Here is a 23,560-nt window from a genome sequence, read left to right on the forward strand (position 1 = left end):
CCTGCGTTCCCTGCATTGGAAGGCGGATTCTTAACCACTGGACCACCAGGGAAGTCCCAAGATACATATGTATGTATATATATATATATATATTTTTTTTTTTTTTAAAGCCAATTTAAAGGAAAACTTCTGCAGACACGGCCAAAAATGGGAAGAATTTACCCAAAACACTGCATTAATGTCACACAGTAGAGCTGGGTTGTCCAAGATGGTGGCCATTGGCCACTGTAGCTACTAAGCCCTTAAATACGGCCAGTCCAAACTGAGATGCGCCGTAAGTGTTAAATCCATACTGAATTTGGAAGACTCAGTACAAAAAGCCATGTCAAATATCTCATCAGTAACTTTTTTGTTATCAATAACTTTTATATTGACCACATGTTGAAACAGTAATATTTTGGAAATATTGGGTTCAATGAAGTATATTCCTAAATTTTTTTTTTACTTTCTTGTAAAACTTTTTTTTTTTTTTTTTTCTTTTTTAAAAATGTGGCTACAGGGCTTCCCTGGTGACGCAGTGGTGGAGGGTCTGCCTGCCAATGCAGGGGACATGGGTTCGAGCCCTGGTCTGGGAAGATCCCACATGCCACGGAGCAACTAGGCCCATGAGCAACAACTACTGAGCCTGCACGTCTGGAGCCTGTGCTCCGCAACGAGGGAGGCCACAACAGTTAGAGGCCCACACACTGTGATGAAGAGCGGCCCCCGCTCGCCGCAACTAGAGAAAGCCCTCACACAGAAACGAAGACCCAACACAGCCAAAAATAAATAAATATTTTAAAAAATGTGGCTACAAAAAAAATTAAACACACAACTCACATCATATTTCTATCAGATGGCAGGACACTAAAAAGTTAATAGTGATTCATATGCCTAAGTATGGTCAGGAAAAGCTTCTTATTTTCTCTATTACCTGCTTCCAGAAGGACTGAATGAGGGTTTTATTTTGTAACTTTGAAAGTAAAAAATGAGATACACATCATGAAATCATAAGTGAGGGAAACTGAAATCAGCTGTGGGAGGTGGTAGGGATAACCAGCGTTGCCCTCAAGAGCCCCGGAAGCATTCACCCTCCACCCTGGGAACATGTTTATGTGGACTTTGAGAACTGTCCACTTTTTAAAACAAAAACAAAGGACTAAAAGGAACGAAATGTTCTGAGGTTGTTTTTATTCCAAGAATTCCGTGGGCTCAGCCCAGATGCCGTCGGCGCGGGCTCGCCTATAGCACCCACACGCTACAGCACCACAAGGGCGCCCGGGGCCTATGGGAGTCCTGGTCCCCCAGCCAGTCAACGTGACTGAATCCGCCATCAAGGGCCGGCCTGGCTGCCCCTGAATGGTCCCTCTGCGTCCCATACTCCTCGGGCGGGCGAGGAGTGGGCTTCAATGCCCCCGTGTCCCACGCTTTCGGGGTCTGTGTCCTGCAGCCCTGCAGCTCCGTTCTTCTCAGAGGGCATTTCCTGCAGCCCCCCACTCATCGCGGGGGCATCTCCAGTCGTGGACATCTTCTCTGTCCATGAGGTTTCAGGTGGCCCCTGCTCGGAGCCCCTGCCCAGGCAGGGAGTGGCCACATGCTGGGCCAGAATCAGAGTCCCTGTCCTCCAAGAGCCTGGGACCAGGCCCCAGCGAGGAGGCTAGGAGGCTGCTTCGGCCGCTGTGGGCTGGATCAGCATGGTGGTGGCCTGCAGCGGGTAGTAGCGGCCCCGCCAGGTCTTCCAGAAGATGCCCTTCTTAAGCTGCTGCCGCTGTCGCGGGATGGAATGGAAATACTGGCCATTAAGATTGGAGTGGCCGCAAGTACCGAACCACCAGCCACCTGCCGGGGTCAGAAAAAAGGGGACTTGGTTAGGCCCATGGGTCCTTGGGCCTCCACTGGGCCCGGGATGGGGATGAGGCTGGGTGTTGGATGTCACACACTTTAGATGAGATGTCTTTGGCAGTGGTTGTCAAACTGTGTTCTGAGAAACCCCAGGTTGTGACAAAGACACCTCAGGGGCTCTGGGTACCCCATTTCCCGGTAACTGCAGCTTTTATGTCTGTGACCCTGGCGAGTGACTTCTCCGCACCTGGCACATGGCAAACATTTATTAAAGCCTCTCTATGACTGTCATGCATCTCACTAGTTTATATTAGATTGAACCATATGAAATTAACCACTATTCCATCCTTCTCTGACCCACCAAAAGGCGGTTTCATATATTTCGCTTCACAGGGCCCGGGCTCTGCCTCCGATTTCATTAGAACAAGATGGGGTCTGTCTCGATGGCTTTGCCACAGACCAGCCACCATCCCACAAACGTCATCTCATCATATGTTCATAATAATCCTACGGTGTGGACAGTATGGTTATACCCATTTTGAAGATGGAGTAAGTGAGTGTTAAGTCAGTTGCCCAAGGGTATGCTGCATGTAAGGAGAAAAGTGGGGAGGGAATAGATGGAGGTGAAGGCAGGGGACGGATGCAGAAAGGTAGGGAGGGGAGGTCCCAGCTGTGTGGCAAAGGGCAAGACAAGGAGGGACAGAGCTTGCTTGCTCACCAGAGAGGCTCTTCGCACAGTTCTTGTCTCTGCGGAGGTCGTGGTCTTGGTCCCAAGTGGAGAAAGGCAGGGAGAGGCCGCTGGGCGAGAAGGTGGTGGCACCCAGTTTGCTGGCCACGGGCGCCGTGAGCTGCAGGCTATAGGCTGTGTCTTCGCCACCCAGGTGGACAGGGAACTGCAAGGACTCGGCATTGCCCTCCCAGTCCTGCAGCTGCACAGCCAGGTGGCTGCCACGCTCCCCCATGATGCGGTGCACCTTCTCCAGGCCCAGCCAGAACTCACCTACAGTGGGAAAGGCCCATCTGTGAGAACGACCCACCTCCGTGGCCCCCTCCTCCCCCTGTGCCTCTGGCCTGCAGGAAACACCCACCTTGGGGGTCTCCGAAGCCATCCTTGTAGGCGTCCCAGGGCTGGTTAAAGTCGACTGAGCCATCCTGGCGCCTCTGAATTACAGTCCAGCCTCCATCTGCCCAGAAAGGTGCAAAGTCACCAGGAGGATTCTTTTTACAAGAGACCCTGACTCCCCCATCTGGCTCCCAAACCCCAAACCACCTCTAAACCAAGGGAGAGCAATGTTCCTCTCATCCATCACAGCAGGACTGGAGGAAGATGGTTAAAGGAGGAAGATGGGCTGGTCAGCAGGCGGAGGGCTCTGCCTGGATCTTTGTCCCAAGGATCCAGCAGGGAAGGAGAAAGCAGGGAGCAAGGGAGGGAGGGGGGGTGAGCTGCATTTGACAGAAAGACAACTGGGCCCATGATATTTGGGGTACCTGGGGGGCCAGAGCATCCTTACCTGAGGTCATCTTGCAGTTAACCAGGAATGAGGAGGACCCCTGGGGCTGGATCTGGAACAATCCACTTTGCCTCTCTCCCTCTTCAAACAGCTCTTGGCAGTCCCTGGGCAGTCCTGCAGGGCAGACAGGGGTGGGGGGATTGAAGCAGAGAGCGGTCTTGGGGGTTCCAGGAAACAGGCATGTCTAGGGGCTGGGCAGCAGGTGACAGGGATGGGAGGGGGCAATCTAGAGCTCATGAGACACCCCCCCACTTGCCTAAAGTCTTCCATAGTACCCCATGCCTTTCCTCGACTCAGTCTACAAGGCACCCCAGGACTGGTTGCTATACCCATCCTCCCTCCTCCTGCACTGCACGCCCACCCTCTGGCCACATAGCCTTCCTGGTACCACACCCCCCTCCTGCCACAGGGACTTTGCACGTGCTACTGTTCTGAGACCCACTTCCCTCATGCCTTTCCTTGCCTCATATTAAAGGTCCCAGCTTCTGAAAGGGATCATGTCCCTGACCATCCCACCCAGACCAGGTTAGGGGCACTGAGGACTTCCTACTCCCCAACACTGGGGTCATCTGATGGTCTCTCTCCAACTCCCCACACTGAAGGAGGTCCATGAGGCTAGAGACGATGAATGGCTCTTTGCCCACCATCTGGCACCGGTGCCCAGGCTGATCCCAGCCCACAGCAGGTGTTTACTAAAGATGCCATGAAGGAATGACTGAAGGAACTGGACCAGAGTGGGGATGGGGCAAGAACTGCGATAAACAGGAGGGGTCTCTGCTTTGTCCAGTGGCGGGAGGGGAATCAGGCCTGGATGGGGCTTGGGGACACCACAGAGGCCCTGCCTGGGGTCCCAGGTATCAGAGAGGAAGGGGGAAGGATTGAGGAGGGAAGGAGGGAGGAGGGGGGAAAAAACGGAAGGATGGCCAGGGCACGTCGGCAGACCGGGGAAGTCCCCGCCCCCAGCCCGTCCCATGCCCAGCCCAGCCCAGCCCCAGCCCAGCCCCAGCCCAGCCCCAGCCCAGCCCCATCCCAGCCCGGAAAGTAGGGAAAAGGTCGCAGGGGGAGGGGAAGGCTCAGGTCGCGGGGTGAATGTGTCCACACTGTGGGAGTGGGGGCGGGCCCGGATGACTGGAGGCATTTTCTGGCCCCTGAAGCAACTCCCCTTTCCCCTACTTTCCTCTCTTCCAATCACAACAGGCAGCCCGCCAAACCACCAATGTGGCTTCCATTAACACCAGCTGTTTGTCTCCTCAGCTCTGAACTTTCCCATACTTGGCAGGGGCGAGCCTGGAGTCCCCAAACCTACACATGACCCCCCCCTTCCCCATCACATTCCCCAGCCTGGATCTATGCCTGCGGGCCCCACCCAGAAGCCACTCATACCAGGGCTACGGTTTGGGAGGGTGTAATGGACCCTTCCTGGTTGGGGAGGAGAGGGAAAGTGGTGGGACGGGGAGGTGCCAGAGCCCTCCAGACTAGAGGGCGGGAAGCCAGCAACCAGCCCGAGGGTGTGAAGAGGGAGATCTGAACTTTCACCCAGTTGGCTGCAGACTGCTGCTGAAGCCAAGGTAGGAGATGGGGTAGGAGGACCACAAGGAAGCCAGCCAGCTCTGGAGCAGTAGGACAGAGACACCGGGAGCTGGGAATCTGTGTCAGATACCTACAGACATGTTAGGAGATCTGGGGTGCTATGGGGCATACACAATGAAGGAACCAGAACTTGGGGGTGGGGGCGTGGGAAGGGCTGATCAGGGACTTCCGGGCCAATAGAAGGTTGTGGGACGGAAGAGGTGTGTGAGTCAGGAGCCCTGGATTTGTAAGAGATGCAAGAGTGGTGCATCCGGCCCAGGAGATGGGGGTTCCCTGCCCTAGCCTCCCTTCCTAGATCCACACTCTAAAAGCCCATGGTGGGTGGGTGGTGGCCAAACATCAGAACCTCCCCTCCCAGGCCGCCATTCTCTCTTCACCCAACGAGGGCTCCAGCCTCCAGCCTCCCTAGCTGGCACCCTTTCGTCCCCCATCCTGTCCCTCCTAGAAGGTTCCAACCTCCAGGAAGGTGTCCCTGAGCTGTACCACCCCTTTTCCCACACCCCTGCAGCTCAAGTCCCCCTCGGACCCTGTTTCCCGGCCGCCTGCTGCTCCAGTTAGTGGCCCGTGGGAAATCCCAGTGGCTTGCTGGGAAGAAGGGTGGGGTGGCCCCGTGGGGCAGGGAGAGGGCTGAGGAGGGGGTGTCCCAGTCACCCCTTCACCAGAGGCCCGTCAGCCCACAGGGACGCAGGGCCAGGGCCTCTCTCCTTCTCAGTAAGGTGGACCTGACAAGGGTGGGGGGCAAGAATAGTGGGGGGGCTGGTTTCCAGAGAACAGCAAAGGTCTGGACACTCACTGTGCAGGCGGCTGATATTTTGAGCTGGGCCAGCAAGCTGGGCCATCTTGGGTAGCCTCTTCCTCCTGGCACGCTTGGCCACCCCGTGGCCCAGGTGCATGGGGGCCAAGTGGCCCATCTGGGACAGGACAGGAGGAGGGGGTCAGGTCTGGCTGGCTCAGGCTGCTCGACCTGCTTAGCTCCACGTCCAGACCCATAGGTCCAACTTCAACCTCCCTCCCCACCTGGGGCAAGCATCGGGCACCTGGCTCTGCAGATTCTGGATTCTCAGGTGTTGCTTCTCCAGGTGCCGCTGCTGCTGGGCCACCTTCTGGAAGAGTTGCTGGATCCTGCTGTTCTGAGCCTTGAGCTGAGTCTGGGGAGAGTATAAAACCCTGGTAAGGATCTGGCCTTCCGCCGCCAACTTCTCCATTCATCCCCGGTCCTACTCCCATCTCTCCATCCTTTGAGGCCCGGGCAGGAGAGCCCAGGGAGTCCGGGATGCGCCCCCTCCCGTCCACACCCTTCCAGGGCAGTAGGAGCGTACGTACCTGAAAGCTGCGGAGGGTCTCCGGGACTGCATCGCCGCCGGGAGGGACCAGATTCTCCGGGGCGAACGGAGGTGCGGCCGACCCCTCAGGATCCTTGCAGGCGGCCCCGCACGAGCCCAGACGCCGCTCCAGCTCGCCCAGCTGCCCACGGGTGCGCTCCACGTGCTCGCGTAGCCCGTTGCCGAGCTGCAGGAGCCCGTGCGCCAGCACATTCACCTCGTCCCAGGAGGCGAAGCGCGGCTTCTCGGGAGGCTCCGGGCGGCCCTGCGCGCTCAGCAGCCCGGCGGTGGCAGCGCACAGCACCAGGGCTGCTCCGGCTGTTGGCGCACAGCGCATCCTTCCGGGTGGTGTGGACGCCGGGACGCGGGGATCGGAGAGGCAGGGGTGAGGGGGCGCAAGGGGGACTCGGAGGTCGAGATAAGAGGGGTGGAGACGCGGGGGCCCTGGTGGAGACTCGCTTGGGTGCAGAAGCCAGAGAGCAAAGACTCGAATCACAGCTTGGCTTGTGCCCGCTACGCCCTCTATTATAAGCACAGTGCGGGAGTAGAAGGCGGAGCCTGGGAGGACGGGCTCGTGGAGTTCCGGGGACGGGGCGTGGGGCGGGGGTGGGGTTCAGTGTGCTGGAGGCCGGGAAGTTTTGGGGGTGACGGGTGCCCTGGGAGGTGCAAAACTCTGGCTCCTCCCAACAGGCCCGGACGTGCGTGGTCAGCCGTGCCTTCTCTGCTGACCGTGGGAGACGTGACTTCCTCTCCCCGCGGTCCCTTTCCAAGCGCTAGAATTTCGAGCCCCCCCCCCAGCCCCCGCCGCGCCCAGTGGGGAAAAGGTGCTGGTGTCAGCGGGGACGGGGCGTGCGGGCTGCATTCCTGACCCCCTCCCCAAGTCAAAAGCTGGGGAAGAGGGTCCTGGTACGCTCAGTCCAGCAGGGCTAGGCGGAAACCCGGGACCCCTCAAACATCCCCGCCTCCGGAACGCCTCCCGGAGAGCATCCCAAGACCAGGCTGGTCTCCCGAGGAGACAATCTCGGGCTTTCGCGCTCCTTCCCACTCAAGGCTTGGTCGTTGCAGATGTGTTTGTGGGATTCTTTAACGTCCCTCATCCCACTCCGCACAACTTAGTGCCCAGGTGGCAGGGACCAGATTTGTCTTGTTCAGTCTCCAGCGGGTGCCTCACTCCCCACTGCCCACACTCTACCCTCAGGGTCTTCAGAGTGTTTGCCTGAATCAAAGCAGGAACCTTGGAACAGAAAGAGGGGATACATGGAAGGAAGGTCTCCCCATTCTCCCTCATTCATTCATTCATTCATTCAATAAACAGTCCTCTACTCTCCTACATGGAGTTCCCAGGCTGGTGGAGAGACCCCAACACTCTGAGCCTTGGGTAGGGACAGAGTTGGGACAGAGGAAGAACTGAGTGAGGCTGTGAGGTGGACCACTTTCATTTCACGAGGCTAAGCATTTATTCAACAAACTTTTACCAAAGTTCTCCCCCTCCATTCCCACCAACTTCCCTATACCTTGCCTGAAAATTGAGGCTGGCATAGAAAACCTGCCTGCCAGGAAAAACCCAGGGCACGATGGCTCAGAGAACAGGCAAGAAAAACAGAGTTGACTCAGCAGGGCTCCGAGCCAGCTCAGCCTCTGGAATCCAAAACTGTGTGCCCCATACACTTGGCTGGGCCAGATGCCAGGATAGCAGATCCCGGCAGCAGTGACAGGCAGGTGGGAAGGGCACAGAGGAAAACCTTGGCAAGGAATAGATCCAGATAGCCACCATCTGCCCTGGCAGCCGGCCTGTCCAGCCCCCAGCCCCTGGCCTCCTTCTGAGTGGAGGACATAGCTATCCAAGAATGAGCTCTCCTCCTCCCTGGCTTCTTGCACTGAGAAAAATGATCAATTACCTTCCCAACCTGAAGGCCTCTTTCTGATCCACTTTGAAGGGGCTTCTACCTCTGTGCTGTGTTTCAGAGGGCACAAAGTACACCCAAGCCTCTTAGAGGCACCTGCAGTGAGTAGGCTACAAAAGAATTTGTCCAGGGACCCAGAGCTGGCCCTGAATTATATCTTTAAAAACTTCTCTGTGGAATATACTTCTGACCCAGCAATAACATATCACCGTGATCAATTGTTTCTTTGGTACCTGCTGTGTGCTGGTTACTATGCTGGGTCCATAATGGTGGGCAAGATGCCCCCTCCACCCAATGTAGGCTACTCTTGGTGAAGTAAATGGCATTAGAAAGGTGACATGCGGGCTGGAGTCTCTCATCAGAAAGAGAAGCAGTAAAATTGACTTTTTTTTTTTGCCTGTCTGTGGGCAGCTGAAAGGAAATCCCTGCCTTTGGGAAATTTCAGTCTGGAGCAGGACACAGTCTCATGAACAGTGTCTTTCCATCTGTATGTCTAGGACCTAGATTACTGGGAACCCCTCAGTCCCTCTCTACTAGTCTTCAATCATTGGGGCTTCTGGTGGGTTGTATGGGAGGAGCTGATCTGTCATTGGAGGGGCTGTGTATAAAAAAGTAGCAGCAGAGACTTCCCTGGTGGTGCAGTGGTTAAGACTCCATGCTCCCAGTGCAGGGGGCCCGGGTTTGATCCCTGGTCCGGGAACTAGATCCCACATGCATGCCGCAACTAGGAGTTTGCGTGCCATAACTAAGGAGCCGCGTGCCACAACTAAGATCTGACACAACCAAATAAATAAATAAATAAATAATGAAGTGTACAACTCAAGTAGAAACAAAAAGTTGTGCACTATTGTGCACTTGTTATATGCCAGGAATTGTTCTAAAGTGATTATATATTCCCTTAATCCCAATAACAACTGCAAATGAAGCAGATACTGTTATTCTATCTTATAAATGAGGATGCAGTGAAAGACAGGTTAAGTACTTGTCCAAGTTCTCACAGTTATCTAGAAAGAGCTAGGATTTGAAACCAGGCTGCCTGACTCACAGCTCTGCTCTTAGCAGCCATGCTACCTTTATTCGTAATAGCGCAGTGATCCTTGCTTCCTGATATTTACACTCTTGTGTTGTTCCTCTCCATCATATAACCAAGAGGATGTTGTTGCAATGACAATGTGTGTGACTTCTGAGGTTAGGTCATAAAAAACATGTGTCTTCCTTCTTGTTCTTGATTAGCTCACTTGCTCTGGGAGAAGCCAGCCACCATACTGTGAGGACACTCAAGCAGCCCTTTGGAGAGATCGGCAGGGTAAGGAACTGAGGCCTCCACCCAACAACCAGCATCAGCTTGTCTGCCACGCAAGGGAGCTATCTTGGAAGCAGATCCTCCAGCCCCAGTCAAGCTTTCAGATGATGTAGCCTCACTTGGCATCTGTTAGCAACCTCATGAGACTCCAAGCCAGAACCACCCAGCTAAGCTGCTCCCAAACTCCTGACCCACAGAAAACTATGAAATAATAAATGTGTCTTGTTGTTTTAAGCCACTCATTATGCAGCTAATACAGTAGCCAACATTTAAGTAGTGCCCACCCTGCACTTGGCATTATTTTATGTATTTTACATATATTCATTCACTTAATATATCCTGTAAGGTCTCTATTTTAAAGAAGAGGAAACAGAGGTACACAGAGATCACATAGTCTGAGAGAGGAGGTGTGGGGGGAATAAAGTTTTCCAGGAAGACTAGGATTATTATTGAGCTTAAACCTGCTCCAACCGTGTTTATTTTGAGTTCTGCCAGTAGCGGACATGGAGTGCAACTAACGCTGCTCCCATGAGTTGCAATCCTGTCTCCTGCTCAAATTTGCACAGAAGCCAAGCCCCCTCTGCCAGCTCTGCTCTCCCACGCACCCCATCCCTCACCCTTTTTTTTTTTTTTTTTTTGGCTCAGCCGGGTCTTCGTTGCTGCACATGGGATCTTTTTAGTTGCAGCATGCAGACTTCTTAGTTGCGGCATGCATGCAGGCTCTAGTTCCCTGACCAGGGATTGAACCCAGGTCCTCTGCATTGGGAGCATGGAGTCTTACCCACTGGACCACCAGGGAAGTCCCCCTCACCCATGTTTTAGGCACAGATCCTGCATGATCCTATGCTGGACCCCACAGGCCAAACTCCACCTGAAGATATGCTTGGTTTGTTCTGCCCAGAATTTTGAGTATCAGGAGATTTCTAATGAAAATCCAGAATTTCTGCTTCTCTTGCAAAATTGGAAGGTCCAACAGGAGTGGTCTGCAGTCCTGCTTTTTTGCAACGGTCCAAAGCTGAAGGGGAGCTGCCGTCTTTGGCCAAGGGAAGCCCTCCCGCCCCATCACTGCTGTGCGACACAGGCCATTCCATGTTCTGTTTTTCTGCAGATCCTTTAAGCCTCTGATCATTGCCTTTGGGCTGATGTTTTTCTGTTGCCAGTGCCAGCCTCAGACCAGGGCAAGAGGGACCTCTATTATGGCACTCCACTTTGGAGGGTGAATGCCTCCACCAGGCAAGGAGTTGTGGGAGCAATGGGTATATTTACTGGAGCCCATAGACTTCTTTTTAGACCATTGAGTTTCCATTTGGGCTGGTGGAAAAGTTCTAAAACTAGGTAGAAGTTGTACAACATTGTATGTGTACTTAATGCCACTGAATTGTATACATTAAAATGGTTAAACTTTTTCTATTATGTATGTTTTACCACAATTTAAAAACTCTAATCTAAAAAAAAACAAATCTTATTAAAACAAAAAAGAAGTAATAAATTTGAATCTGGCCTTTCATATTGTTTTGAAGGTATATTTTAAAAACTGGGAGGATAGAACATATTTTATTATTTAACAGCATTAGTTTATCAGTTTTCTTTTTTTTTTTTTTAGAAATCAGGAGCATTTTTTTTTAAGCTGTGGTTTTTTTTTTTTTTTGAAGATGTTGGGGGTAGGAGTTTATTAATTAATTTATTTATTTTTGCTCTGTTGGGTTTTCGTTTCTGTGCGAGGGCTTTCTCTAGTTGTGGCAAGAGGGGGCCACTCTTCATCGCGGTGCGCGGGCCTCTCACTATCGCGGCCTCTCTTGTTGCGGAGCACAGGCTCCAAACATGCAGGCTCAGTAGTTGTGGCTCACGGGCCTAGTTGCTCCGCGGCATGTGGGATCCTCCTAGACCAGGGCTCGAACCCGTGTCCCCTGCATTAGCAGGCAGATTCTCAACCACTGCACCACCATGGCAGCCCAATCAGTTTTCTTTTGCTGTGTAACAAACATTCCCCAAACTTAGTGGCTCAAAACCACATCCAGTGGACTCAGCTGAGCAGTTCTTTTCCCTGGTGATCCTCCCTCACATAAAGGAAGAGAGGCATATATATATTACACAAAAATATATATATATATATATATATTTTCCATATATATTTCTCTTCTCTGTCTCTGTCTCTCTCTCTCTCTATATATATATGTATGCAAGATTTAATTATAAGGTAGTACCTAGTTCAGTGTATAACATTCTCAGGATTTGTAACACTTACATGAACAGACAGAAAAAATATTTTCTACTTATTATGTGTAAAGATGAGTTGCTATTTTTCTGATGCCCATTCTGATACAACTACTTTTCATGTCAAATATTTACTGTGCCCAAATGTATTCAATTAAAATCATTACTCTGTGAAATAAATAAAACAGAGATGATTCTTGTACAAAAGAGAGAGGAGTAGGGCTTCCCTGGTGGCGCAGTGGTTGAGAGTCCGCCTGCCGATGCAGGGGACACGGGTTCGTGCCCCGGTCCGGGAAGATCCCACATGCCGCGGAGCAGCTGGGCCCGTGAGCCATGGCCGCTGAGCCTGCGCGCCCGGAGCCTGTGCTCCACAACGGGAGAGGCCACAGCAGTGAGAGGCCCGCGTACCGAAAAAAAAAAAGAGAGGAGGAGAGAGAGAGAGAGAGAAACATTTATATACAGAAAGACACATGTATATACATATAATATGCACACACACGCCTATTATACACATGCACATATATAATGCACATATAGTTAGTTTCAGGTGTACAGCAAAGTGAATCAGTTATACATACACGTATATCCACTCTTTTTTAGATTCTTTTCCCATATAGGTCATTACAGAGTACTGAGTAGAGTTCCCTGTGCTATACAGTAGGTTCTTACTAGTTATCTATTTTATATATAGTAGTGTGTATATGTCAGTCCCAGTCTCCCAATTTATCCCTCTTCCATTCCCCCTTGGTAACCATAAGTTTGTTTTCCACATCTGTGACTCTATTTCTGTTTTGTAAATAAGTTCATTTGTACCTTTTTTTCTTTTTTTTGGCCACACCTTGCGACATGCGTTACTTCCCCGACCAGGGATCGAACCCATGGCCCTTGCAGTGGAATGTGGGGTCTTAACACAGAACCACTAGGAAAGCCCTGTACCATTTTTTTTGACATTGACTTTTTTGAAATGCACACACTAGTTATTGGTGGAATGTTCCTCACTTTGCCTTTGTCTGATGCTTCCTCCTGATTACTATGCATTTTTCAGCAGTGATATTGTGACCTCCGGGCATAGTACCAGGGGGCAAATCTGTTTGCCCATATTAGCACCGTTAATTGTGATTTTTAAAAATTTATTCTTGGGACTTCCCTGGTGGTTCAGTGGTTAAGAATCCTCCTGCAAATGCAGGGGACACGGGTTCGATCCCTGGTCCGAGAAGATCCCACATGCCACAGAGCAACTAAGCCCGAGTGCCACAACAACTGAGCCCACGTGCTGCAACTACTGAAGCCCGCGGGCCTAGAGCCCGTGTTCTGCAACAAGAGAAGCCACTGCAGTGAGAAGCCCTCGCACCACAATGAAGAGTAGCCCCCACTTGCCACAACTAGAGGAAGCCCGCACTCAGCAACGAACACCCAACGCAGGAAAAAAAAAAAATTCTTTCATTGAGACATCATTGACATATAATATTATATTAGTTTCAGATGTACAACATAATGATTCGACATTATATACATTGCCAAATGATCGCCACAATAAGTCTAGTTAACATCCATCATCATACAGATTTACAAAATTTCTTTCCTTGGGAATTCCCTGGTGGTCCAGTGGTTAGGATTCTGTGGTTTCACTGCTGAGGGCCTGGTCACAGAATTAAGACCCTGCAAGCTACACGGAGCGGCCAAAAAATAAAAATTATTTTCTTATGATGACAGCTTTTAAGATTTACCCTTAGCCACTTTTGAATATATAATAGTGTTATTAATTATAGTTGCCATGCTGTATGTTACAACCCCAGGACTTCCTTATTTTATAACTGGAAGTTTGTATCTTTTGACCTAATTTTGATTATTTTAAGCATTTTTATTTTTTACATTTATTTTGTTGAAGTATAGTTAACTTACAATGTTAATTTCTGCTGTACAGCAAAGTGATTCAGTTATATGTATATATACATTCTTTTTCATATTCTTTTCCATTATGGTTTATCACAGGATATTGAACATAGTTCTTTGTGCTATACAGTAGGACCTTGTGTTTTTTTCTGTTTGTTTGTTTGTTTTGCGGTACGCGGGCCTCTCACTGTTGTGGCCTCTCCCGTTGGGGAGCACAGGCTCTGGACGCGCAGGCTCAGCGGCCATGGCTCACGGGCCCAGCCGCTCCGTGGCATGTGGGATCTTCCCGGACCAGGGCACGAACCCGTGTCCCCTGCATCGGCAGGCGGACTCTCAACCACTGCGCCACCAGGGAAGCCCAGGACCTTGTTTTTTATCCTTCCTATATATAATAGTTTGCATCTGCTAATCCCAAACTCCCAGTCCTTCCCTGTCCCACCCCTCCTCCCCCTTGGCAAACACAAGTCCGTTCTCTATGTCTGTTTAACCACTTAACTTTAATATTGGATGATCAGCGCTGTAATGGGGAAGCACAGGGGCCTAGAAGAGGTCAGAGAAGGGACCTATCCCAGCAGGTAAGGCTTTTTGGGCAGGGGCCCTGGGGCTGAGGAACAGTAAGATTATCCAGATGAAAAGGATATGGAATGGGTGACCCAGATTGGGGAAGCGCATGAATAATGCATTGTAGCGTGGGATACGTGACTGATTCTTCCCAGACGAGCCCAGAGGGACATTGTATGTGGACATCCCAAAACAAGGCTGCTGGCCCCCCGCCAGGAGTGGCCCCCGCCACCCCTGGCAACTGCCCATGCCCTTTCCTGTCAGCCTTTAGTCACATCAGGTCATCAGGAGAGGTCAGTTTTAGGGCAGGAGCCTCAGAATCTCAGAGCAGAAAGAATGACTCAGATTCTGGGCTGGGGCTCCAGAAAGGAATGGAGTGGCCTCTGCCCAAGACACTCTCCCCATCGCCACCCGTCTCCCAGAGTCCTCCCAGCCTGGGAGCTTGCGTGTGTGTGAACCTGCCGCCTTTGGACACCAGGGCAAACGGCCCTGAACTTGCTCAGGTAAGAATACTAGTTATAACAGTGCACATTAATTTAGCTCTCACCTTTACCCCATTAGGCACGTGCATAATCTACGTTTTGTCACCCTTTAATCAGCCCTGAAAACGAAAGCATTCCTTTCCCTTTTGGACTGACGGGAAAACTGTGATGTTCTGAGATGTTCACATACTTGGCCAAAGACAGACAGCTTAGAAAGGCCAAGATTTCAACCTAGTTCTCTCTAGTTCCAAACTAATGAATCTTTTTTTTTTTTTTTAATCCTGTCTGCTTTTGTAAGTTACAATTTTGAATGGGGAAGGCATGTGCATTGTGCCAAACCCCAAAACTCTAAAAATCATAGCTGGAGGACTTCCCTGGTGGTCCAGTGGCTAAGACTCCCAATGCAGGGGCCTGGGCTCACTCCCTGGTCAGGGAACTAGATCCCACATGCCGCAACTAAGAGTTCGTATGCTGCAACTAAAGATCCCGCATGCGGCAACGAAGACCTGGCTCAGCCAAACAAACAAATAAATTTTTTTTTAAAAAAGAGAATATTAATTTTAAAAATAAATAAAATAAAAAAATAAAAACCATAGCTGGAGAAGTCCCCCTTTTCCTAATTGTGTGCCCACCTAAAACTTTGTTTGAGAATGTTTATCCAGGTTTATTCATAATCACTTTTGAAGTGTTTTTGTATGTCTAAACATTTTCCTTTTCAAAATTGTTATGGACTGAATGTCTGTGTTCCCCTAAAATTCATTATGTGGAAACCCTAATCCCCAGGTGTGATGGTCTTTGGAGGTGGAGCCTTTGGGAGATGATTAGGTCATGAGGACGGGACTCCCATGATAGGATTGGTGCCCTTAGAAAAAGAGACAGAAGAGAGCTTTCTCTCTCTCTCCACCATATGAGAATACAGCGAGAAGGTGGCCATCTGCAAGCCAGGAAGAGAGTTCTCCCCAGGAACCGAATATACCAGCACCTTGATTTTGGACTTCCCAGCCTCCGGAACTGTGAGAAATAAATTTCTGTGTTTAAGCCACCCAGCCTGTGGCATTTTGTTATAGCAGCCCAAGAGGACTAAGACAAAAATGGTGGGGAAAGCATCTTGGCAGTATATTGTAGTGTAATTGACATACCATAATCTGTACCTATTTCAGGTGCACAATCTAATCAACTCTGACCTATGTAAACACCTGTGAATCTGTCACCATAATCAAGGTAATGGAAATCTCTATCACACCCAGAAGCTTCCTTGTGCCTCTTAAGAACCTCTCCCACTGGCTCCTCCCACCTTCCCCAGGTAACCATGACCTGCTTTCTGTCACTACAGGTAAGTTTGCATTTCCTAGAATTTTATATAAATGGAATCACATAGAGTACATAGAATGTACTCCTTTCTTGCCTGCTTTTTTTTTTACTTAAGACAATTATTTTGAGATTCATCTCTGTTGGAATGTGTATCAGTAGTATATTTATTTTTAACGTTGATACGGATAAACCACAGTTTCTGTATACATTCATCTGTTGAAGGACATTGGGGTTGTTCCAGTCTTTGTTTATTAAAAATAAAGCTGTTAAAAAAATAAATAAATAAAAATAAAGCTGTTATGGACATTCACATACACTTTTTTTTTCAATTTTTTAAAATTGAAGTATAGTTGATTCACAATGTTGTGTTAATTTCTGCTGTACCGCAAAGTGATTCTGCCATACATATATATACATTCTTTTTTATGTTCTTTTCCATTGTGGTTTATCATAGAATATTGAATATAGTTCCCTGTGCTATGCAATAGGACCTTGTTGCTTATCCATCCTATATATAATAGTTTGCATCTGTTCATCCCAAACTCCCAATCCCTCTCTCCCCCATCCCCCCTCCCTCTTGGCAACCACAGGTCTGTTCTCTGTGTCTGTGAGTCTGTTTCTATTTCATAGATAAGTATATTTGTGCCATATTTTAGATTTCACATGTAAGTGATACCATATGGTATTTGTCTTTCTCTTTCTGACTTACTTCACTTTGTGTGATAATCTCTAGTTGCATCCAATGTCACATACAAGTTTTTGATAGGAGAGTGCTTTCATTTCTCTTGGAGGAAATTTTTTAAAATAAATTTATTTATTTATTTTTGCCTGCGTTGGGCCTTCGTTGTTGTGCGCAACTTCCTCTAGTTGCGGTGAGCAGGGGCTACTCTTCATTGCGGTGCACAGGCTTCTCATTGCGGTGGCTTCTCTTGTTGCAGAGCATGGGTTCTAGGTGCGCAGGCTTCAGTAGTTGTGGCATGCAGGCTCAGTAGTTGTGGCACACAGGATTAGTTGCTCCGTGGTACATGGGATTGTCCCCGACCAGGGCTCAAACCCATGTCCCCTACATTAGCAGGTGGATTCTTAACCACCGCTCCACCAGGGAAGTCCGGAAAATTTTTTAATTAAAAATTTTAATTTCAATCTCCCTAACACTCTTGTCCCCTATCTGTCCAGTTCCCCTCACTCATACCCAAAATCACTGTCAATAGTTTCTCCTCTGTCATTCTTGCATTTATTTATACAGATATAAGCAATTTTCCCCACTATCTTTACACAGAAGATAGCATGTCACATGCACTGTTTTGTATCTTTTTTCACTTGACATAAATCTCAGAGCTCTTATCAGCCCATAGAAGGTTCCTCATTTTTTATATAATAGCTGAATAGTATTCCATTTATGTTTGTACTATATTTAACCAGGTCCCTATTAAGGACCTGCGTTGTCCCTAATCTGTTGCTATTACAAACCATACACTAATGAATAACCTTGCAGACTGTCATTTTGTACCTGTGCAATTATACCTGGAGAAAGAGTTTCCCAAAGTGGAATTACTAGGTCAAAAGGGATATATATTCGTAATTTTGATGAATTTTACCAAATTGCCCTCCATGGAGTTGGGCCAGTATACACTGGCACCAACAATGAGAGACCACTTATGAGAGCACTTATTTTCTCTCAGCGTTGTCAATAAATTACCTTATTAAACTTTGGAGTTTTGCCACTCTGATACGTGGAAAACGGCACCTCACATAGTTTAAATTTTCATCTGTCTTAGTATGAGATGACCTTTTCAGATGCTTAATAGCCATTTGTATTTCCTTTGCCCTATTAAAAAATTCTTGTGTTGTTCTTTCTGTTATTGATTTCTACTAGGCAGATTAAGTCTTTGTGATATGAATTGCAAAATTTTTTTCTCAGCTTTTCATTTGTCTCTGACTTTGCTTTAAATATTTTTTGCCATACAGAAATTTTATGTGTGTATGAGAGAGAGCAAACTAATCAATTTTTTAAAATGTCTTCTAGATTGCAGGAGAAGGGATAGAATAGGAGTTTGGGATTAACAGATACACACTGCTATATATAAAATAGATAACCAACAAGGACCTGCTGTATAGCACAGGGAACTATATACAATATCTTGTAATAATTTATAGTGGAAAAGAATCTGAAAAATAATATATATATAAATGTATATGTATACATTTATATATACAAATGTATATGTATACATATATATGTATCACTGAGTTACTTTTCTGTAACCTGAAACTAACACTACATTGTAAATCAACTATAATTCAATTAAAAAAATAAAGACCAGGGCTTCCCTGGTGGCGCAGTGGTTGAGAGTCTGCCTGCCGATGCAGGGAATGCGGGTTCGTGCCCCGGTCCGGGAAGATCCCACATGCCGCGGAGCGGCTGTGCCCGTGAGCCATGGCCCCTAAGCCTGCGCGTCCGTCCGGAGCCTGTGCTCCGCAACGGGAGAGGCCACAACAATGAGAGGCCTGCGTACTGCCAAAAAAATAAAAAATAAAAAAAAGTAAAAAAAAGTAAAAAATAAAGACCAAAAAAAAAGGTCTTCTAGGTTTTGTCACAGAAAATCCTTATTGCAAGATAAAATTCTCCCTTTTTTTCCCTTGCAGAACATTTATGGTTTTATTTTCATGCTTAGTTATTTGATTGAAATTACAACATCTTAATGAATCAGTTACACCACTTCCCTAACCAATGACTTATTGTAACAGTGATTGGCTGACAGTCTGGAAACAACCTAAGTGTTCCAACATTAAGGAACAGCCATCAAGTGCAACAAGATTTCAAATTGCAAACTATTTCAAGGAAGTACTTAGTGACCCAGGAAAAATAATAGGGTGTGTTAAACAAGAAATCCAAACTGTGTATCCAGTAGCATTCCAATATTTCTTCCGTTCCTGTTTTTTAGTTGAAGTGCAGTTGGTCTACAATGTTGTGTTAGTTTCAAGTGTACAGCAAAGTGTTTCAGTTCCAATGTTTCTTTTTAAACGTGTTTATGAGAAAAGAGGCTGGCGAGAAACAGAGAAATGGACTAATAATCTCAGGCAGGGTTTCTGTGAGAACATTCATTTATTCATTAAGATAATTGTTGATGCCCAGATCACAAAAGGGAGGCAGCTCTGCAACTAAGCCCCGTCTGTGTGCGGCAATGAAGGCCCAATGCAACCAAAAATAAATTAATAAGTTTATTTTTTGTAAGTTGTATGTGATTTCACCAAAATAACACTTAAAAAAAAAACAAAAACAAAGTAATCCAGATGGGAGGAAGTGGGAACCTGGGAGGAGATGAAACAAGACTGAGTTGATAACTGGTGTTTATGTTACACAATCTACTTTTTTTTTTCATTGTGGAAAAATATACATCATATAAAATTTACCATTTGAAGTATTCTGAAGTGTACAGTTTAGTGGCATGAAGTACATTTTGCTACTATTTTTGGTTTAAAAGTCTCCAAAATCAGTAGTTGTAGCCCGGGGGCTCAACTGGGATCTTAGTTCCCTGACCAGGGATCAAACCCTCATCCCCTGCATTGTAAGGCGGACTCTTTACCACTGGACCACTAGGGAAGTCCCCCAATTTTTTTCCCCACTATTTATTTATTTGGCTGTGCCGGGTTTTAGTTGTGGCATCAGGGATCTAGTTCCCTGACCAGGGATCCAACCCGGGCCCCCTGCACTGGGAGCGCAGGGTCTTAACCACTGGACCACCAGGGAAGTCCCTGGTAGATCCAATTTTGATGGGCTAGCGCAGCAATTTTTATTTCTCTCTTTAGTTTCTTAATTTTCTATGATGAATATGCTAATTTTTAAAAAATATTTATTTATTTAGGCTGTGCCAAGTCTTAGTTGTGGCATGAGGGATCTTTCGTTGCGGCATGCATGTGGGATCAACTTCCCTGACCAAGGGATCCAACCCCGGCCCCCCGCATTGGGAGCGCAGAGTCTCACCCACTGGACCACCAGGGAAATCCCATGAATGTGCTAATTTTAAGAAAGTATTTTTGTAACAATAAGAAAAAGCTAGAGATTGCCTCTTTCCTTCCTTCTTTCCTCCCACCCTCCCTCCCTCCTTTCTTTCTCTCTTTACTTTCTTTCTCTCTCTTTCTCTCTTTTCTCCTTCTCTTCCTCTTTTCTTCCTTCCTTCCTTCCTTCCTTCCTTCCTTTCTTTCTTTTAAAAATTTTCTGAAGAATAATTCTTACCCGAAGTGGCCTCCTGGTGGCGAATCAGAGAGCAGCTCACGCGCGTTCCTTTCCGCTGTCACGGGCTCCCGGGAGGGAAGGAAAGTGCCCGTGGCTGCTGAGCGCCCCCTGTGCGCGATTCCTGAGGGCCGAGGGGCCCCCCAGAAGTGGCCTCGAGGTTTTGTCCTAGAAGATGAAGGATTCAAAGGAGGAGGCAAAGGGAGATGTGGAGGTGATGAGTAGCAACTTTCCTCTTACCCCCTCCTCCCCGCCCCCAACTTCCTCCTCCTTTCAGGCCATCTCTTTTACTTACCAGCAATTCATCCGTTCATCAATGAACTGAGCGCCTACTGTGTGTCAGGCCCTTTTTTTTTTTTTTTTTTTGCGGTACGCGGGCTTCTCACTGTTGTGGCCTTTCCCGTTGCGGAGCACAGGTTCCGGACGCGCAGGCTCAGCGGCCATGGCTCATGGGCCCAGCCGCTCCGCGGCATGTGGGATCTTCCTGGACCGGGGCACGAACCCGTGTCCCCTGCATCGGCAGGCGGACCCTCAACCACTGCGCCACCAGGGAAGCCCCAGGCCCCTTTTTAAGCACCGGGGACAAAGGCCTTGCCCTAATGGAGCTGGCACAATGGCTGTGTGAGAGAGACACAGTAAACAAATAAAGAAAATATATAGCATGTTACGTGGTGATAAGTACTAAAAAGAAAAATAAATCGAAGAAGGGAGACACAGAATGGGGGGATGTTGGCAATTTAAACTAGAGTGATCAGGAACCATCTCACTGGGTGTGTGAGTAGTGAAGCGAAGGATGTGAAGAGGTCAGTCAGGCAGATATCAGGGGGAAGGGCATTCTAGGAGGAGGGAATAGCCAGTGCAAAGGCCCTGAGGTTCCTGAGGCAGGAATGTTCCTGATGAGTTCGAGGAACACTAAGAAGTTTGGGTTGGCGGTGGGGGGCTGGGGGCAGAATCAGACAGAGAAAAAAATGCGCAAATATGGCAACAGGTTAGCATTTGCTGTAAGGAAGACACACACACATCTAGGTGTGTATATATATAGAGAGAGGTATAGATATAGATACACATTTTCTTTCTGAACCTTTTTTGAGCCGGTTACAGACATGACTCTTTCTTATTCCTAAATACTTCAATTTATATTTCCTGAGAAAAAGGACCTTCTCCTACGGAGGGTTTCTCTACCTTATTGACACCGAGGCTGGATAATTCTCTGCTGTAGAGGGCTGTCCTACACTGTAGGATTTTTAGCCTCCCTGGCCTCCACCCACTAGGTGTCAGTAGCACACACACCCTGGCTGTGACGGCCAAAAATGTCTTCAGACATTACATAAATGTCCCCTGGATGACAGACAGTGCCCCTCCCCCAACCAGTGGAGAACCATTGCTTATATAACTACAGTATAATGATCGCAATCAGGAAATTTAATACGGATCTAATCTTGCTACCTGAACTACAGATATTCAAATGTTATCAAAGGTTCAATAATGTCTATCTTAGTAATTTTTATTTTCTGGTCTCTGGTCCAATCCAGGATCACACATTGTAGACAGATGTCATGCCTGGAATGTCCTTTCTCCTTTCCTTGTCTTTCATGACATTGACTTTTTAAAAAAATTTTATTGAAGTATAGTTGATTTACAGTGTTGTGTTAATTTCTGCTGCATGGCAAAGTGACTCAGTGTTTTATATATATATATATATATATTCTCTTTCATATTCTTTTCCATATTCTGTGGTTTATCACAGAATATTGAATGTAGTTCCCTGTGCTCTACAGTAGGACCTTGTTGTTATCCATCCTGTATAAAATAGTTTGCATCTGCTAATCCCAAACTCCCAATCCTTCTCTATGTCTGTGAGGCTGTTTCTGTTTCGTAGATAGGTTCATTTGTGTGGTATTTTAGATTCCACATATAAGTGATACCGTATGGTACTTGTCTTTCCCTTTGTGACTTACTATGCTTAGTATGATAAACTCTAGGTCCATCCATGTTGTTGCAAATGGCATTATTTAATCATTTTTTATGGCTGAGTAGTATTCCATTGTATTTACGTATACCACATCTTCTTTATCCATTCATCTGTTGATGGACACTTAGGTTGTTTCCATGTCTTGGCTATTGTAAATAGTGCTGCTATGAACATTGGGGTGAATATATCTTTTTGAATTAGAGTTTTGTCTGGATATATGCCCAGTAGTGGGATTGCAGGATCATATGGTAGCTCTATTTTTAGTTTTTTGAGGATCCTCCATGCTGTTCTCCGTAGTGGCTGTATCAATTTACATTCCCACCAACAGTGTAGGAGGGTTCCCTTTTCTCCACAGCCTCTCCAGCATTTGTTATTTGTAGACTTTTTGACATTGACATTTTTGAAGGTCATAGGCCAGTCGTTTTGTGGAACGTCCCTGTCTGGGACATTGGGGACATGGCATTTGTCTGATTTTCCTCATGAATAGATTCAGGTTAAGCATCTTTGGAAGAAATACCACAGAAGTGATGGTGCGTCCTTCTCTATGCAGTATATTAGGATTTGATTTGTCCATTTGCCCCGTTCCTGGTCATCTTAACTATGATCACTTGATGAAGCATTATCTCTCTGTTTCTCCTCTGTGAAGTGGAGAACTTTTTCCTCTGTCATGAATGTGTATTTTATGGGTGGTTACACTGAAACTACACAAATATCCTGTTTCCTCATGAAACTTTCACTGACTGTCTCATCCATTGAGGATTCTGGCCTGAATCAACTGTCCTGATTTTAATAATTTTTTTTCATATCTGTTTAATTAATTTATTTATGTGGTTGTGCCGGGTCTTAGTTGTGGCATGCGAACTCTGTTGTAGCATGCACACGGCACGTAGTTCCCTGACCAGGGATCGAACCCAGGTCCCCTGCATTGGGAGCGTGGAGTCTTAACCTCTGTGCCACCGGGGAAGTCCCTTAATAACTGCTTTAAATAAATACTGAACAGGCTGAAAAGGTTGCTTCTAACATACATGTGAAGTGGGAAGAGTAACAATGAAATGCACGTCCATGTAAATTTCAACCAGGCTCAGAAAGAGATGCATCCGCATATGTGAAACCCCAGCACGTTCCTGCCTGGGGATAAACATGGATTGTTCAAAGCTGGGGACGGGCGTGGGGGGCAGGAGGGCAGCAGGGAGGCCTGGGATGGTGGGGTCTTTGAGTAACTAGATGGGGAGACGGATAAATTCCAGAACTACTCAGGTGGTGAAACTAATAGGATGTGGACGGACCAGTTAGATTTTGAGCCTGGGGAGGAGGGTGGAGGGCGAAGCGGGGGACTGGGCAGAAGGAGATGCTGCCCTTTGAGACCCTCAACTGGGGCTGATGAGCCCTCAGGGCTGGGGATGTGAGTGTTGAGGGGCAGACGCAGACTCTCTGGGACAGCT

The 23,560-nt window shown here is 47.8% G+C and overlaps 1 protein-coding gene across 3 annotated transcripts; it reads right to left on the reverse strand.

Moving 5' to 3' along the window:
• Positions 1-1,153: 1,153 nt before the first annotated feature.
• Positions 1,154-6,775, reverse strand: ANGPTL4 (angiopoietin like 4). Of its 3 annotated transcripts, none has more exons than XM_065875413.1 (7): positions 6,246-6,775; positions 5,960-6,070; positions 5,716-5,833; positions 3,333-3,446; positions 2,910-3,005; positions 2,540-2,821; positions 1,154-1,818 (listed from the first exon to the last, which is right to left on the reverse strand). In XM_065875413.1, exons 1-7 carry the CDS (start codon positions 6,579-6,581, stop codon positions 1,637-1,639), a joined length of 1,239 nt encoding a protein of 412 aa, XP_065731485.1. In that variant the 5' UTR covers positions 6,582-6,775; the 3' UTR covers positions 1,154-1,636. The 3 variants fall into 3 exon arrangements, with proteins under 3 accessions (XP_065731485.1, XP_065731487.1, XP_065731486.1); XM_065875415.1 differs by having other exon boundaries at positions 5,960-6,100; positions 6,294-6,608; XM_065875414.1 differs by lacking the exon at positions 3,333-3,446 and having other exon boundaries at positions 1,637-1,818; positions 5,960-6,100; positions 6,294-6,581.
• Between the last annotated feature and the right edge of the window lie 16,785 nt (positions 6,776-23,560).

Source organism: Phocoena phocoena, chromosome 3 (assembly GCF_963924675.1).
Source record: "Phocoena phocoena chromosome 3, mPhoPho1.1, whole genome shotgun sequence".
Lineage (NCBI taxonomy): Eukaryota > Metazoa > Chordata > Mammalia > Artiodactyla > Phocoenidae > Phocoena > Phocoena phocoena.

Coding starts and splice junctions, on each gene's coding strand:
- ANGPTL4 (XM_065875413.1), bottom strand. CDS start 6,581: ATGCGCTGTGCGCCAACAGCCGGAGCAGCCCTGGTGCTGTGCGCTGCC. Junction 6,071..6,245: donor AGACCCTCCGCAGCTTTCAG/GTACGTACGCTC, acceptor TACTCTCCCCAG/ACTCAGCTCAAGGCTCAGAA. Junction 2,822..2,909: donor TGGCTTCGGAGACCCCCAAG/GTGGGTGTTTCC, acceptor TTCCCACTGTAG/GTGAGTTCTGGCTGGGCCTG.